We start from the raw sequence: 15,420 nt of genomic DNA on the forward strand, positions 1-15,420 counted from the left end.
AGGAATCCCAACCAAGACATATATCTACAGCCTATCCTAGGTTGCATGAATAAGCGCAGCCTTGCCAAATCAACAAGATTAAATTGTTCATTAATCTAGACAAAACCTGGCTCTTCCAGGACCTAAAGATTCTCCTCTGAGAGAGATTCTACAAGCAGTATCTATTACCTCCAGAGATGATGGTTTTCAACAATAACCCCTGGGAGAGTTTTTGCACCATCAAACATTTTACCACATGCAAGAAAAATGAGAGAAAATTAGTTTTTCCTGGCTCATGATTGAACTGTATACTTTAGGTACATGAAAAATGTAACTTCCACTTATTTCTTTTTTTAAAGGTGAAATTGATAGCTAACCTTGAAACCTTATGCAAGACCCTTGAAAATCTTTCTCTGCCTCTACTCAGAATTCTTTATATATTCAGTGGCCACTAAACATGGAAAAGCCTTGGGAAAAGGAGATACGATGTGCTTTTCTAATCACAATAAAAACCATGAGTATAACGTGAATAGTTTATTTATTATATTTTATTTAAGTTAAAGTAAAATAACCAGCAATCTACTCCTTCCACTATGGTCTACCATGTTCATGAGGTACTAGTTGAGATCTAAGCAAATACTCTTTGACATTCTCAGATGATATGTGAGTCATGACAACCTGAAGTAACTTTCAATATTCCAGATGAACATGCAGAGTCTATTCATGACTCTGATGCACTGTGTAGGATGGTTCTAGGTAAAATATGTTAACCAATGGCATCCCTGCCAAAGAACTTCAAACCAAATGCAGTCTCATGGATTGTGGTAGGACATAGTATTATTATAGTCATGGGCAATATTTTTTTAATAATTAAAAGTCTACCTTATGTAACAAAGACAAAAAATCAGATGAAAGTCTCTGAATATCTAAAGGAAATATTTCAAGTTTCTAAAATGTTTACCATCATTCAAAGAAAGAATTAGAAGGATTTAAGTCAACTTGAATGGAAAGCCAAACTGAACAACTATCAGTAATAGAAAAATGGAAACTCTTACACAAGGACACAGGATGACCCATTGCAACAATGACACCAACAAGACATATATTGGAAATGTACTTTACAACTTTAGGGGGCAGGGGAGGAATGAGGAAGGTGGAGGAGGAGTGAGGGAGGTGGGGGAGGGAAGGGATAGTTGGAGAACAACAAGGAGGGGTTAACAATGCTTGTCAAGAAATGAGTACATTTCTTGTACTCATTGCCTTACTCATATAACTATAACCCATCTTTACAGTAACTTTATGATAAAATGAGATTTTAAAAAAGAAACATGGAAACCCATTCATAAAGTGCAAGAAATCTTCAACTCTGTGAGGGAGTTTAAAACACATAGTGTTGGAGAAGGATTTGACAAAATATCTAAACACTTACAAAACAAGTTCACCCTGACATTTTAAAAAATAGTCATCTTTAGTAGGCACATAGGAACACATCAACTTTCAAGTAGGATAAAGGAAAATAACTTTAAAACACATTGTAAGAATAAGAACAACTCCAAAGTCACTAAAACAACGCTTGAGAGTAAATTTCCCATCTTCAGAGAAGGGGCAATTTCCCATTTCAGAAAGGCATAACACTGCTCTGACAGGATGCTAAAAGTACATAGACTGAGCAAACACATTTTATTTCACACTTTATCAGGAGAAATAGTTTAATAAAAGAAAATCTCTAATAGTTTATAAAAAGGAACTCGGGTGCATATGGGACAAGTTCTAAATTATAAAACCAGAAAAAGCCCAAGAGAAACCACTTGCTCAGATCGAGTTCTGACTACTGTGAATGAAAAAGACAAAATACAGTGAATCCCTGAAATTTCACTTAACAAGCATATAAAAAAATGAGTACTCATAAAAAGAGAGTTCAAAAGGTTTTGGGGAAAATCAGAGATGTTCCTGGGTTATATACAACTAGTCTTGACAGGGGTGTGCCAGGTGGTCATGCTTACTCATTTGTAATCTATTTTAAACACTCTTTAAAAAGAAAATAAAACATGAATCACAAAACATCAATTAAAGGATACAAAATAGTTGAAGGCCTAAAAATGCAAGTCTCCAAATGAGATATCTTCACTTCAAGTGACAAAGGAAACAAAAGCAAACAAAATATAAGTTAGAAAAGAATGTATAAAAACTTCAGAGGAAACTTTAATTCCCTCTTAATACTCACAGCACAGCAAATTCACTGTACAATGGAGACCTCAAACAAACAAACAAAAGAGATGGACATTTGTAATGCATTTCTGAGAGACAACTTAAGCAATTCAAAACTAATTTCATTCAAAAAGAAAACACAAAAAATAATACTGATAGGGTAAATTGGATCAACGTTCATTATACACATGTTGTAAATATTATAATGAAACTCCTTTGTAAAATTATACCACTAAAATTAAATTTAAAAATGAAAGTTAAAACTTAAAATGGATCACAAAATTAAATGTAAATGTAAAGCCATAATACTTTCAGAAGAAATTAACATCCTTAGCAGAGAAAAAATATGTGCACTTAAATTTGACATTGTCTTTTACATATAATACCAGAGGTACAATCAACAACAGATGGACTTTACTGCAATTAAAATTTTCTGAAAGGTCATATTCAGTGAATTATAAGTTGTATGTTTGTAGCTCCTGCTACTCAGAAGGATGAGATCTCACAGTTCAGAGCCAGCCTAAGCAGGAAAGTCGATGAGACTCTTACCTCTAATTAATGTCTAAAAGTCAGAAGTAGAACTGTGGCTCAAGTGGAAGAGCCTTGAGTATAAAAACACAGGGACAACATAGTCCCTGAGTTCAAGCCCTAGGACCAACACACACACACACACACACACACACACACCAGAAAAAGAGAGAGAGAGAGAGAGAATGAAGCCACAGACTTCAGAAAATATGCAAATATATCAAATAAAAGACGGTTATGTAAACAACTCTTAAAAATCAACAGTAAGAAAATAGATGACCCTAACTGAAAAAAATGGAATTCCATTGTGTATATATACGACATTTTCTGGATCCATTCATCTACTGAGGGGCATCTGGGTTGGTTCCATATCTTACCTATGGTAAATAATGCTGCAATGAATATAGTTGTGCTGGTAGCTTTAGTGTGGTCTTGTTTGTGATCATTTGGGTAAATGCCCAAAAGTGGGATTGCTGGGTCATAGGGGAACTCTATGTGGAGTCTTTTGAGGAACTTCCATACTGCTTTCCAAAGTGGTTGAACCAGTTTACACTCCCACCAACAATGCAGTAAGGTTCCCTTCTGTCCTCATCCCCTCCAGCATCTGTCTTTATAAGAGATCTTGATTCTAGCCATTCAAACGGGGTGAGGTGGTATTTCAATGCTGTTTTGATTTGCATTTCTTTTATGGCTAGAGAGGTTGAGCATTTCTTCATTGTCTATTGGCCATCCTTCTTTCCTCTTCAGAGAAGTTTCTCTTTTAGTCTTTGGCCCACTTATATATTGGGCAGTTGTTTCTTTGAAGATTTGTTGTTGGGGGATTTAATGTTTTGAGATCCCAGTATATTTTAAATATGAGACCTTTGTCTGTTGTATGGCTAGTGAAGATCTTCTCCCAGTCCATGGGCTTTCTATTGATCTTGCTAGCTATATCCTTTGCCATGCAGAAGCTATGCAATTTTATGCAATCCCATTTGTCAAACCTTTCTTTGATTTGTTGTGTTTCTAGGTTTCTATTAAGAAAATTTCAGGCTGTGCCAAGGAGACCTAGGGTTTCTCCTATTCCATCCTATAATGTTTTCAGAGTGTCTGCTTTGACTCCGAGGTCTTTGATCCATTTGGAGTTGATTCTGGTACAGGGTGATATATAAGGATCTAGCTTTAGTTTTCTACAAGCAGTTAACCAATTTTGCCAGCATCATTTACTGAAGAGGCTGTCTTTCTTCCATTCTATTTTTTTAGCTCTCTTATCAATGATTAGATGGCTATAGGTCTTTAGGTTCATTTCTGGGTTTTCAATTCTATTCCATGGGTCCTGAGGTCTGTTCTTGTGCCAGTACCAAGTTGCTTTGATTACTATGGCTTTGTAGTAGAATTTGAAATTTGGTATTGCTATTTCTCCAGCACTGTTCTTTCTGTTAAGGATCGATTTTGCTATTCGTGGTCTTTTATTGTTCCATATGAATTTTTGGATTGCCTCTTCTATTTTCTTGAAGAATGAGGTGTGGTATATATAAACAATGGAATTCTATGCCTCCATCAGAAAGAACGACATTGCCCCATTTGTTAGGAAATGGAAAGGCGTGGAAAAAATTATATTAAGTAAAGTAAGCCAGGCTCAAAGAAACATAGGTCCCATGGTTTCCTTTATTTGCAATAACTAGTATATGTCTGAGTCAAGCAGAAAAGGTCAGATAAGTGGATGTTAGGAAAATGAACCCCAAGATAAGTATTCAACTGTTTTTTTTTCTTTCACACGATTGTTTCTAACATATTTTTAAGATGATTTCTTTGTTGCTTTGAATGTCCTTCCCCCATGATATAACCCCTGCTTTCACTGTATTTGATATTGGTATAATTTGATGAGGGGAAGGGAAAAAACAATTCGTTTAGCTAGGGATACAGGTGGACCTATTACAACAATGAGATGTATAAGTCGTTATGTCGAAAAACGAACTTTACAACTTTGCTGGGGGGGGAGGATGGGGTGGGAGAGCAGTATGGGAAGGGATGGGAAGGGGAAACAAAGGAGGAGGCAACAATGCTTGATAAGAAATGCACTCATTACCTTGCCCATGTAATTGTAACCCCTCTATATGGTATTTTCACAATAAAACAAAATGGGCCAAGGACTTTGATATCTCACTAAAGAAAATATACAGATGGTGAATAAGCATCAAAAGGTTGTTTCTTCCCCATATGCCATCAGGAGTATACAAACTACAACCACAGATACAACTACACAGTATTCTGACTAAAATTCAGAAGACTGACAAGCCCAAATGTCAATGAGAATCTGTTAGCACAGGAGTTCTCAGTCATTGCTAGTGGAACATCCACTTTGGAAAACAGGTTAGTGATTTGTACAATACTAAATGCAGCATTAGCTTATGATTGAGCTGTGATGCCCTTAATATATAACCAAAGAGGTTGAAAACATGTCCATAGAGAAACTTGCAAGTGCACACAGATGTTTATAGCAGACCTATTCCTGACTGACATAAGTTGGGAGCAACCAAAATATCCTCCCATAGGTGGACGAATAAATAAACTGTGGTACTTGTAGACAGTGGGCTATTTTTCAAGGCTAGTGGGAATATTTAGGGATGTGTGTTTCTATAGTACTGGCAACCTGCCAATGAACATTTATGTATTATCTCTAAATACAACAAAAGTGAACAATAAGATGATAGGTGAAATATAGGTTCATCAACTCTAACAATGTACAGTACTGTCATTATTTTACCCTAAAAATAAGAACAGAAAAAGGCAAAATAATTTTTCTAAGGTGTTACCTCAAATAGAGCAGGAATAAGGGGAAAAGAAAAAAAAGTGCACAGTCTATCTAGCCAATCTTCTCTTTTAAATGGCTCTTGTGAAAAGAAGTGACAAGCTATTTTGTCTTCAGAAGTTTTGGAGTGTACTAGTGTCATTAACTCAGTAAACAAGAACTGTGTCAAGGTTTACTGGCATCTCTTTAAAAGTCTTATTTTGTATTGCTTTGGAAATACTGGACTTTGAACATAGAGGCTTGGATTTCTAGGCAGGTACTCTTACTCCTGAGTAACACTTGTAGCACTTTCTGCTTTTATTATTTTTCAAACAAGATCTCCCTTTTTATCTAGGCTTGCCTGGATTAAGATCCTTCTTCTTAGGATACCTATGTGGCTGGGATGTCAAATGCCTGCCTGTTTTTGCTGTTGTTGTTTGTTTTTTAGTATTTTGTTTCTTTTTGTTGGACTATAGTGGCACTCTAACTACAACTACCAACAGGAGCATTGGTAAAATTATTAATTCCTCCTCAAGGCACGGCAAGTATTACTTTAAAATCTAGTCATCCCTTACAGATTTACCCATTGTAACAAAGAGATGTACAAGACGCTATGTTGAAAAATGAACTTTACAATTTAGGCGGGGGAGTGGGGGGTGGAGGGGTGTCCTTGAGGAGGTGGGAAGCACTGGATGGTAGGGGAAAAACAAAGGAGGAGGCAACAATGCTTGATAGAAAATGTACTCATTACCTTGCTCATGTAACTGTAACCCCTTTGTACAGTATTTTCACAATTAAAAAAAACTTATTTAAAAAAAATCTAGTCATCACTGGCAAAACACTATTTTTTTTTCCCATTAGCTTCTGGTTTGAAAATTACATTTAAAAAAATTAACTATAACTTTAAAATCTCAGATCATATTAAAAGGTTAAAGTGTGGAATATTCTAAAGTCTTGTTCGTTCTGATAAAATAGTATTTCACCAATTGGCATTCAATTAGACATAAAAACAAAACCAAAAAACAGAAAAGACTAATGTAATATTCCCTCATGTCTGATTCTCACTAAAGATTTTCATTTATCCAGTTACTCATGGAACACTGCTATATGACATTTCCTTTTCTATTTTTTGTATTTTTTAACTATTTAAGATTTCACAAGTTAAGCAACAGGATCTTTAAAAGTTTAAGAACTAAAATATCTTACTAACTGAAAAACAAAAAACAACAAAACATAGTTATACACAGAATGCTATTTCTGTGTGTGTGTGTGTGTTTGTATCTGTTTGTGTGCATATGTGGTGTTTGTTGAACATGTATCTTGGTTCCTAAGAATAAGAGTCAGTATACATGAGTTTTTTACTTGGTCATAATTTAGTAACAAAGAGAGGTTTGGCAAGACAATTTTACTTCTTAATATCTTCTTAGCATTGTTAGAAGTTTGTATTTTTGTTTGCAAAAATTATATATATATAATGTTCAAGACCCACCCTGAGAGCTTTTATCACTAATGTGTTCAGATAGTCTGTCCAGTAGAGGGCATGGAAGGCTTAACATGGAAAACATATGCTTAGTTTAAAAGCCACTGGTTAGCTGTGGTTTTGCCCTGCAACTCTGACAACCTACTGCATTGTTTCTTCCTCCACCACAGGATGGAAAATATGTGTCATCTTAACATGAAGCAACCCTATTTACCTAAAAGCCAATCGCAACAAAAAAAAGGAAGTCATCAAAGAAAATGGAAGCTTTTACTTTAAATGTGTCAGCCTGTTTTGTTTTGTTTAAAATATTAACTTTGCAACCTTTTAAGGAAAGGTTTCTGTCTGAACACCAGGTATTGTTTTAACACTTAAAAAGACTAATTCTTATAAAAATTATCAAATCGATAGCTATTCCTACTAGTCAATCACAATTTTCATGAAAAATTGTTAGCCTTAGTCTGAAAGGGATTCTGAAAAGCAAATACTCTAAACAAAACAATCTAGGATAGTCTCATTTAAACTAATTTCTTCCTAGTGCATATGTGGATTCATTTTGTTAATATATAGAAATGACCGCCTTCCTCTGGTTCGGAGACCTCTGAGAAATTTCACTGTTCATTGATTTCTTCATCTCCCATAATCACTGATTTTCCAGACAGAATCTATTCAATATTGTAAAGTTGACACTACAAATCTGCAACATTATACTGATATCTAGTAATACATATATATGTGTGTGTGTGTGTGTGTGTGTATATATATATTATAATTATGTCTGTGTGAACCTTGAAAATATATGGTTTGATCACTGTTTTGTTCATATATATTCAATTTGGGAAACTTTCCTATAGTACATTAGAAATTATAAAAGGTTTTCCATGTAAGATATGCATAAAGACTTATGGAGCTGACAAGAAACACATGATCCTCTTAATAAGATGAGAAAACCGGGCTCAACAAGGTGTGAGGTTACTGTCCCAACAGTTACTTAGTATTTACTGGTTATGCACTGTCTCTAATTAGTTGTTAGACTGACACAATCCAGCTCATTCTTGCTGGGCTGGCTAGTCTCTTGCCCTCTCTTTTTCCTTCCCTCTACACTCCTCCTTTTCTCTGTTCCCCACCTCCTGTCTGTCAGAATTCCTGACCTACAAGTAAGCTTCAATCTCTATAAGTATACCCAAGGCTGTAAGTGAAAAACAGGTTTGTACTATGGAAGAAAATCAAGTCTTCTACACATTACAAATGTGTTTAATGCAGAAAATATGTCTCTGTGTTACACATACTTAGTAAATAAATATGGTAATATCAGAAACTGAAAGTATATGTATGAATGTTATGCACTTCTTTTGGAAATATAGAACATAGTAGTACAAAAAAGTCAACCTGACAGTCTTGTAAACATGTTTTAAAGTATTACTGAAATCTAAATACTTCCCCTTTCTATCACAAAATGTGTAACTGTTCTCTTCAGTATTAACTGCACAGTTGGCTCGCAAGTCAAACTTAGAGCTCCAACTACTGGCAGCTCAACAAAGAAATGTGTTGGCGGGTTCCAATTTTCCAGAATATGTCTCCAATTCTCTTTTAATAGACCTAATGCAAAGTAGGTAGTGCATCTGTAGCCTAATTAATACACTATTGTCAATTTTCCTGCCTGCTTAGAGTCTTGACAGGGAAACTACTTTTATTCTATTACATCATTCTACTATTATCTGAAATGCAGTCATTTTGTAGTTGAGACCAATTAATCGGAAGAGAGGAAAACCTGCAGCTGGAAGAAATTACAGATGAAGTAAACTGCTTATACCTTTCTATCATTCCCACACATTAGACCCACACATTATCAATCCAGTGTTCTGGTAAATTCTAAGCTTCCCTAGAGTGACTCATAAGGAAATCCTGACTCCTTTCACTCTTACACTTCTGTGCATTAGAATTGAAAACTCCTTTATTCTTTAAATTTCTCTCTCTTATTTCTCCCCATGGGGGGGGGGGGGGAGGGGGAAGTGCTTTGTGTTGGTCCTTAATGCTTTAAAGGCTCCTAAGAAACTTGTCCTGCAGCTTCACAGACCTCGGTAAGCCACGAGTCTAATGATCAAAAATGCAAAGCCCATCATCCAAGCACCTTCTGAGTCACGTCCTTCCCAGGATATTCCCAGGCAGGCTGCAGAGCAGGTCACACCACCTGCGCTGGAAAGCCAACCTATTTCCTTCCTCCCATCAAGTGAGTCTGGGGCTGCCTCAGTTTACACACCAGGTAGCATGGCGATGAGTAAGCAGGGCTGGGAAGCGCAAATGAGGAGCTGGAGTGGGAGGCAGAGAGGAAGAATTAAGGCCATTGAAGTCTGGCACCTGACCTTCCCCTGCGGTGGGGACGGGGTGGGGGGTGATGGGAAGCAGGGGCTCCCCCCCCCCCCCCCCGGGGCTTCCCCTCCCCCGCCCAGGCCTGCAGCCAGGCTCAGCCGCGGTGCAGCCCGAGCCTCGCCTTCGCCCGGCCGCCACGCCCAGACAAAGGTCACCGGCCACCGCTCACACTGCAGGCTTCTGTCTGCTCCCACAGGGATCGCTGCCAACCACCGCAGTTTGGCCTGCGTGCGCACAAAGCCAGGGCGCCTACGTCAGCAGCGCCCTCGCCTCCAGAACCTTTGGTAGCAGCCGGGACTGCCGCGGGCCGGAGCCGCCCCGCCCTCAGCCGGGCGGAAGCGGACCAATCCTCGCCTTCGGGAGGTGGGGTCTACGCCGCGCGGCTCCGCCCCCACGCCGCTGCTTCAGTTAAAAGGCGGCGAGGCGCCCGCCTGGCCGCAAACAGCTGCAGCGCCCGCGGGGGAAACTAGAATGCAGAGTGCCATGTTCTTGGCCGTCCAGCACGACTGCGTACCCATGGACAAGAGTGCAGGCGGCGGCCCCAAGAGCGAGGAGAAGCGTGAGAAGATGAAGCGCACCCTGTAAGTATGGGCTTCTGGCCCCCCAGTCCATTGCCTGGGGAGCTGTGAACGCCGGGCTTGCTGCAGACGCTGCACCCAGGGGTCTGCATTCTGACAGCAATGGTCTCCTTAGCCCGCGCCTCTGCAGGGGAGGAGGGAAAGGGAGAAAATGATTTGTCCAATGCATCTGGGTGTTATGCACTCGTGTGCTTGGAGGGCGGACGCTGCAGTAGGTGTGAGGAGCTGGGGTCCTGGTTCTGCATTCAAGAAGAGTTCGGACCCTGGGTTCAGACCCATGGGTTGCCATGAGTTCAGGTCTGTTCACGGGGCTGCCAGGTGGAGACGTTTTGGCTGGCTCTACGCATATTCGTTTTAGATCCTTTTTTTTTTTTTTTTTTTTTTTACTAGCAGAACAGCTCTCATCTGGTCACGACTTGTAGGGAATTACTGTTCTGCAGTATCTGCCCAGAAGGAGGGCTGTAGGTGGGCCCAGGAGAGGAGCTAGAGGGAACCCCATCTCTCACGCAGCCTGGGACACAGCATCCAGCCCAGGCCGGAATCTCCTGGTCTGAGGGTGGAGAGGGAAGAGGCTTGAGCCAGCTCAAAGCAGATCCGCAGGGGTGGTTCTCACCTGCGACGTGTCTCCATTGTGATTAACCTGGGAGACACCAGCAGTAGCATCTATGCTTTTTGAACTGTGGCAACTAAATGTATTAAACTCGATAGGGTAGCCTTGTCCTTAGGTACAGGACAGGATGAGTGTATGACATTGTGATCAGTACAAAAGATGCTGTGATTAAATGTCGGGAGAATAAAGATTCTTCTTGCTTTGTCTTATTTTATCTGTAATGAGTTTGTGACACTGTTTAGCAAAAATACTTTCAACTGCAGTAGCATATTCACATATTACTTAGTGAATATAAATATGCATTTTTTAAACATTTTTAGTTTGAAAGATTGGAAGACCCGTTTGAGCTACTTCTTGCAAAATTCATCCACTCCTGGGAAACCCAAAGCCAGCAAGAAAAGCAAACAGCAGACTTTCATCAAGTAAGTTTGGCATCCAATACTTGCAAATATAAAGAACTAACTGCTGAACTGAAAAGAGGAACAGATGTACATAAACTAACATATCCGACTTCTCTTGCAGACCTTCTCCTGAGGAAGCGTTACTGTGGTCAGAAACTTTTGATGAGCTGCTTGCCAGTAAATGTAAGTTCATCTCTGGAATTAGATCCATTGCAAGTATCACAAGGGCCTAGGAACATTGCATCCACACCACAAATAAGCAGCTTTTGAGAGGAGAATTAGTCTTTGACAGAAAACTAAATGGAAATGTATGGTGGGAATGTCAGGTGGGGGGAAAAAAGTAGCCTAAAAATTAAAGTCTTAGTCACTTATAGTTGTCAGTTTTTCTGTTGTATCCAGTTTTCAAGAGCTGGGTTCCCTGATAATATATGGCTCGCCTACAGATGTTTCTCATAGACAGCAAGGTTAAATATATTTTTGTAGCAGAGTACTAACTTAATCATTTGCCTACTGGCATATGACTACTTAAAGAGCTACACTTAAAAGAGTCTTACAAGTTTTGAGTGAAATATAGAAAGCAGATAATTCCACTACTAGAAAAATATAAGGCGTTATTTAATCACTCATTTCTTCCTCTTATGTGTGCTTTCTTCTCTCCTTACAGATGGTCTTGCTGCATTCAGGGCATTCTTGAAATCAGAGTTCTGTGAAGAAAATATCGAGTTCTGGTTGGCTTGTGAGGACTTCAAAAAAACGAAATCACCCCAAAAATTATCTTCTAAAGCAAAGAAAATATATACTGATTTCATAGAAAAGGAAGCTCCCAAAGAGGTAAGAGAAAAGGGTACCTGCTTGCTGCATAATTTGGAAACCAGAACAGTACATGCATCAAGATCAGGTGGAACAGGGCATGGTAATGCCCTCTACCTTGGATAAACTAACATCTAATTCAATTTAAATTTTTCCAAAACTGGCTACATTTTTAATTTTTCAGATATTTAAATGTCAGTCTCTAACACTGAATACCAAATAACCTCCCCCTCTTTTGTTTGATTTTAGATAAACATAGACTTTCAAACCAAGACTCTGATTGCCCAAAACATACAAGAAGCTACAAGTGGCTGCTTTACAACTGCCCAGAAAAGGGTTTACAGCTTGATGGAGAACAACTCCTATCCCCGTTTCTTGGAGTCTGAATTCTACCAAGACTTGTGTAAAAAACCACAGATCCCTACAGAGCCCCATGCTACATGAGATGAAAGAAAGCCCCAGAATGGAGGACATTTTCTTTTCATTTTTCCTAAGAGGAAAGGCTGTGATCTGCTAAAAAGACTGACCTTGAATTCAGGCTGGGTGTTCAGAAAGCATCACTCAGAACTATTGATTCAGAGTTGGGTAATGAATCAGGAAGCCGGGAGCCTAGGAGAAGCTGTGTCGGAATGGCTTCGCTTACTGTGTGAAAAACCGAGGATGGGAACAATGGTCCAAAAAGGGTGTACCTCACTAAAAGAGCAGGAGTGTGAGATGAAAGATACAGTGTAATAACACTAGTCTAAATGGTGTTTAGGATCAATAGATCTGGGATTATGTGGCCTTACCTAGCTGGCTGTACATCTTTTCCCTAAACAGTGTGTGTTACCACATAGTAGTTTTGGTTGTATTTTAGATTTTTAGTACTAAATATCATGTTTACTATGTGCAAGGGTATTGGAGTTCTGAGGTCTGCAAATCATCAGTACTGTTTTCTGTGTATCGCTGAAACTGAAAAAGGTTTGTTTGAATTGTTGATAGTGTGAAATGGAGTGAATGTTGTGTAGAAAACTACAGTGTCCGTTATGAGTGCCAAATACTGTCTTGAAGGCAGCTAAACTTCGACGTGGTCTTTGAATACTTCTAATAAATTTATTTTGATAAATAATGTCTTTGAGCTCTTGGAAGTCAGATGTGACTCTATTTGATTTTAATAACTGTAAATAAGGCAAATAGAAAAGCAAAGATCATTCTAGTAAAGACATCCCGATTGAAAAGTTTTGTTTTTTTCTTTTTTCTCTCTTTTTTTTATTGTTTGGTCAGTTATGGACATGAACTCTGGACCTGGGTGCTATCCCTGAGCTCTTCAGCTCAAGGCTAGCACTCTACCACTTGAGCCACAGTGCCACGTCTGGGTTTTTCTGCTTATGTGGTGCTGAGAAATTGAACCCAGGGCCTTCTGCATGCAAGGCAAGTACTCCACCACTGAGCCACCTTCCCAGCCCTGACTGAAAAGTTTTTGTGCCTATGCAGTGGGAAATGACAGTCCTTGTGAAATAAAAGTGATAGTTACAATGAAACCACACTCTTCTTTATAAACATTATGTTGTCCTAACAAACTCAAATCACATTTGTAGAACCACTTTAAGGTCACACGTTCTGATAAAAATTTGTAAAATTCAAGCTTGTTACTTAATGGAAACATCAGTCCTTTAGCTAAAGGAATAAATATGATCAGTAAAATACCATGACGGGGAAAATCACCAGAATTATTCACTTAACTGCATTCAAATGAAGAAAGAAACTAAATAAGGTGAATGTATACCTGCTTTTTAAACTCTTGGTTCCAACCTCCCCCACAGATAATGGCATGAGGTTTCAAGTTAACATACCTGAAAGCTTCCTGCCAGCACCAGTCAGTCTAAATCTCAGAATTTCCCTACACCTCCTGTTGCATTTGATTAACAGTATGGGAAATGAGAAATAAAATAAAGTGTATTTTTAGTTCTTAAATTTAATCCGGGAGTGTAGTTTATCCTAGTTGAGAAGAGCTTGAATTTGTTATGCACCAAACTAATTAAAGAAGAATATACCATTCCTTATCAGACTAGTTTTCCAGTTATTTGGTTATAATTTTAACAACAGTAAAACTTCATCTTGGAGTTGGAAGACCTGAACCAAAGTAATTACTTTCTCTAACTGTGATCTTTTGTTCTCCATAATCCACCCTGGCTTCTCATTTTTTTTCCCCCTTGGGGCTTGAACTCTGGGCCTCTGCACTGTCCCTGAGCTCTTCAGTTCAAGTCAAGGGCTCTGTCACTTAAGCCACAGTGTCACTTCTGGTTTTCTGGTGGTTAATTGGAGATTAGAGTCTCATGGATTTACCTGCCTGGTCTAGGTTTGGACCACAATCCTCAGACCTCATCTCCTGGGTAGCTAGGATGACAGGCATGAGCCACCTGCTTTTGGCTTGGTTCCTCATTTTAGACTCTCCTACCTATTTCTTTGGGTTCTGTAAGGCAATAAGGGACTTTAGAAATTGTGAAGCACTCAAAAGTGCCTTTGCATATGGTTGGTCAAGACTTGACCTCCAGTATATTATTTACATGTGAATGTGCTGATTTCTATCTTAATAACACTCTAGTAACAAGAGCCACACACTGTGACAGACTGAATTGCCCAATGCTATCTCACCATCCACCTGAATATATGTTATATTGCTAACATAAGACATGATCCATAAAGGAATCAATGAATGCTGAAGGGTTGTGGAAGCATTGACATGTATTATAAAAAATATAAGTATATCAACTCTACATTCTCCTTAATTTGTAAAGATTCTTTCCAATGTACAAAGCAAGGAGTCATGCCATCTAGTCACTTTGCCAACAAGTCCTACTTACTTTACCTGACATTCTTTTCAGCTTACTCTCTGTCATCTGCTGTCTAAATAACTACATTTGTCTCAACTATCTCCTCCCCACAAAAAATGTAGTTCTGATTTTTAACTAAGGATTCTTCAGGGCATACTCTTGACCATGGCTCTTGTTTCTTAGAAACTCTGGAAAAATCTCCCAAGCATTTGGATAAAGGCAATATGCTGAATATGGCCAAGCACCTGTAGGGCTTAACCCATCCTTGCCCACTGGCCTACTTTCGTTCTCTTAAACATCTACACCCAAAATGGCCTTTGCACTTAGTATTTCCTCTGCAGAGTGCAATTTTAGCTCTTAGTCATCACTCAAGTAGCAATGCAATCGGCACATCCCGGGGGGGGAACTACTCTGGCCTCTTTACCTAGGTCAGATCCTTTTTAGATGTCACAACAGCAGCCTCTCTAATTTAGAGCACTTTCAAGTTCGAAATTCTCATCAATTGCATAATTATTTGGTGATTCTGTCTTCTTCAACTACATTGCAGATACCATAAGCGAGGAGGACCTGGTGTTTAGCTGTTCACTGGAGAATCTACATATATAGAACAGGAGAGAATCTGGCATGCAGTGGGGCCACATAACTAAATGGATGAAAAAATATTGAAAATCTTGTAATCAATTTTTGGTGAAATAAGAATTTTCTATCAATGTATAGAGAAAAAAAGGACAGTTTTAATGGTGTGTGTGTGTGTGTGTGTGTGTGTGTGTGTGTGTGTGTGTGTGTGTGTGTGTGTGTGTGTATGTGTGTGTGTGTGTGCGTGTGTATGAGATAGTGTGTTATGATGTTTCCCAAACTAATCTCAAACTCCTGAGC

General features: G+C 38.9%; 1 protein-coding gene and 1 long non-coding RNA gene across 2 annotated transcripts; one reads left to right on the forward strand and one right to left on the reverse strand.

Moving 5' to 3' along the window:
• Positions 1 to 4,490: 4,490 nt before the first annotated feature.
• On the reverse strand, positions 4,491 to 10,831 carry LOC122103835. The gene is made up of 3 exons (XR_006146837.1): positions 10,298 to 10,831; positions 8,665 to 8,670; positions 4,491 to 4,504 (listed from the first exon to the last, which is right to left on the reverse strand). It is a non-coding gene; the product is annotated as an uncharacterized LOC122103835 (long non-coding RNA).
• Rgs2 (regulator of G protein signaling 2) lies at positions 9,754 to 12,848 on the forward strand. The gene is made up of 5 exons (XM_042674503.1): positions 9,754 to 9,913; positions 10,841 to 10,942; positions 11,043 to 11,104; positions 11,586 to 11,752; positions 11,981 to 12,848. Exons 1-5 carry the CDS (start codon positions 9,804 to 9,806, stop codon positions 12,173 to 12,175), a joined length of 636 nt encoding a protein of 211 aa, XP_042530437.1. The 5' UTR covers positions 9,754 to 9,803; the 3' UTR covers positions 12,176 to 12,848.
• Positions 12,849 to 15,420: the final 2,572 nt, after the last annotated feature.

Source organism: Dipodomys spectabilis, unplaced genomic scaffold, assembly GCF_019054845.1.
Source record: "Dipodomys spectabilis isolate Male_0828 unplaced genomic scaffold, ASM1905484v1 ptg000019l, whole genome shotgun sequence".
In the NCBI taxonomy this organism is placed as follows: Eukaryota; Metazoa; Chordata; class Mammalia; order Rodentia; family Heteromyidae; genus Dipodomys; species Dipodomys spectabilis.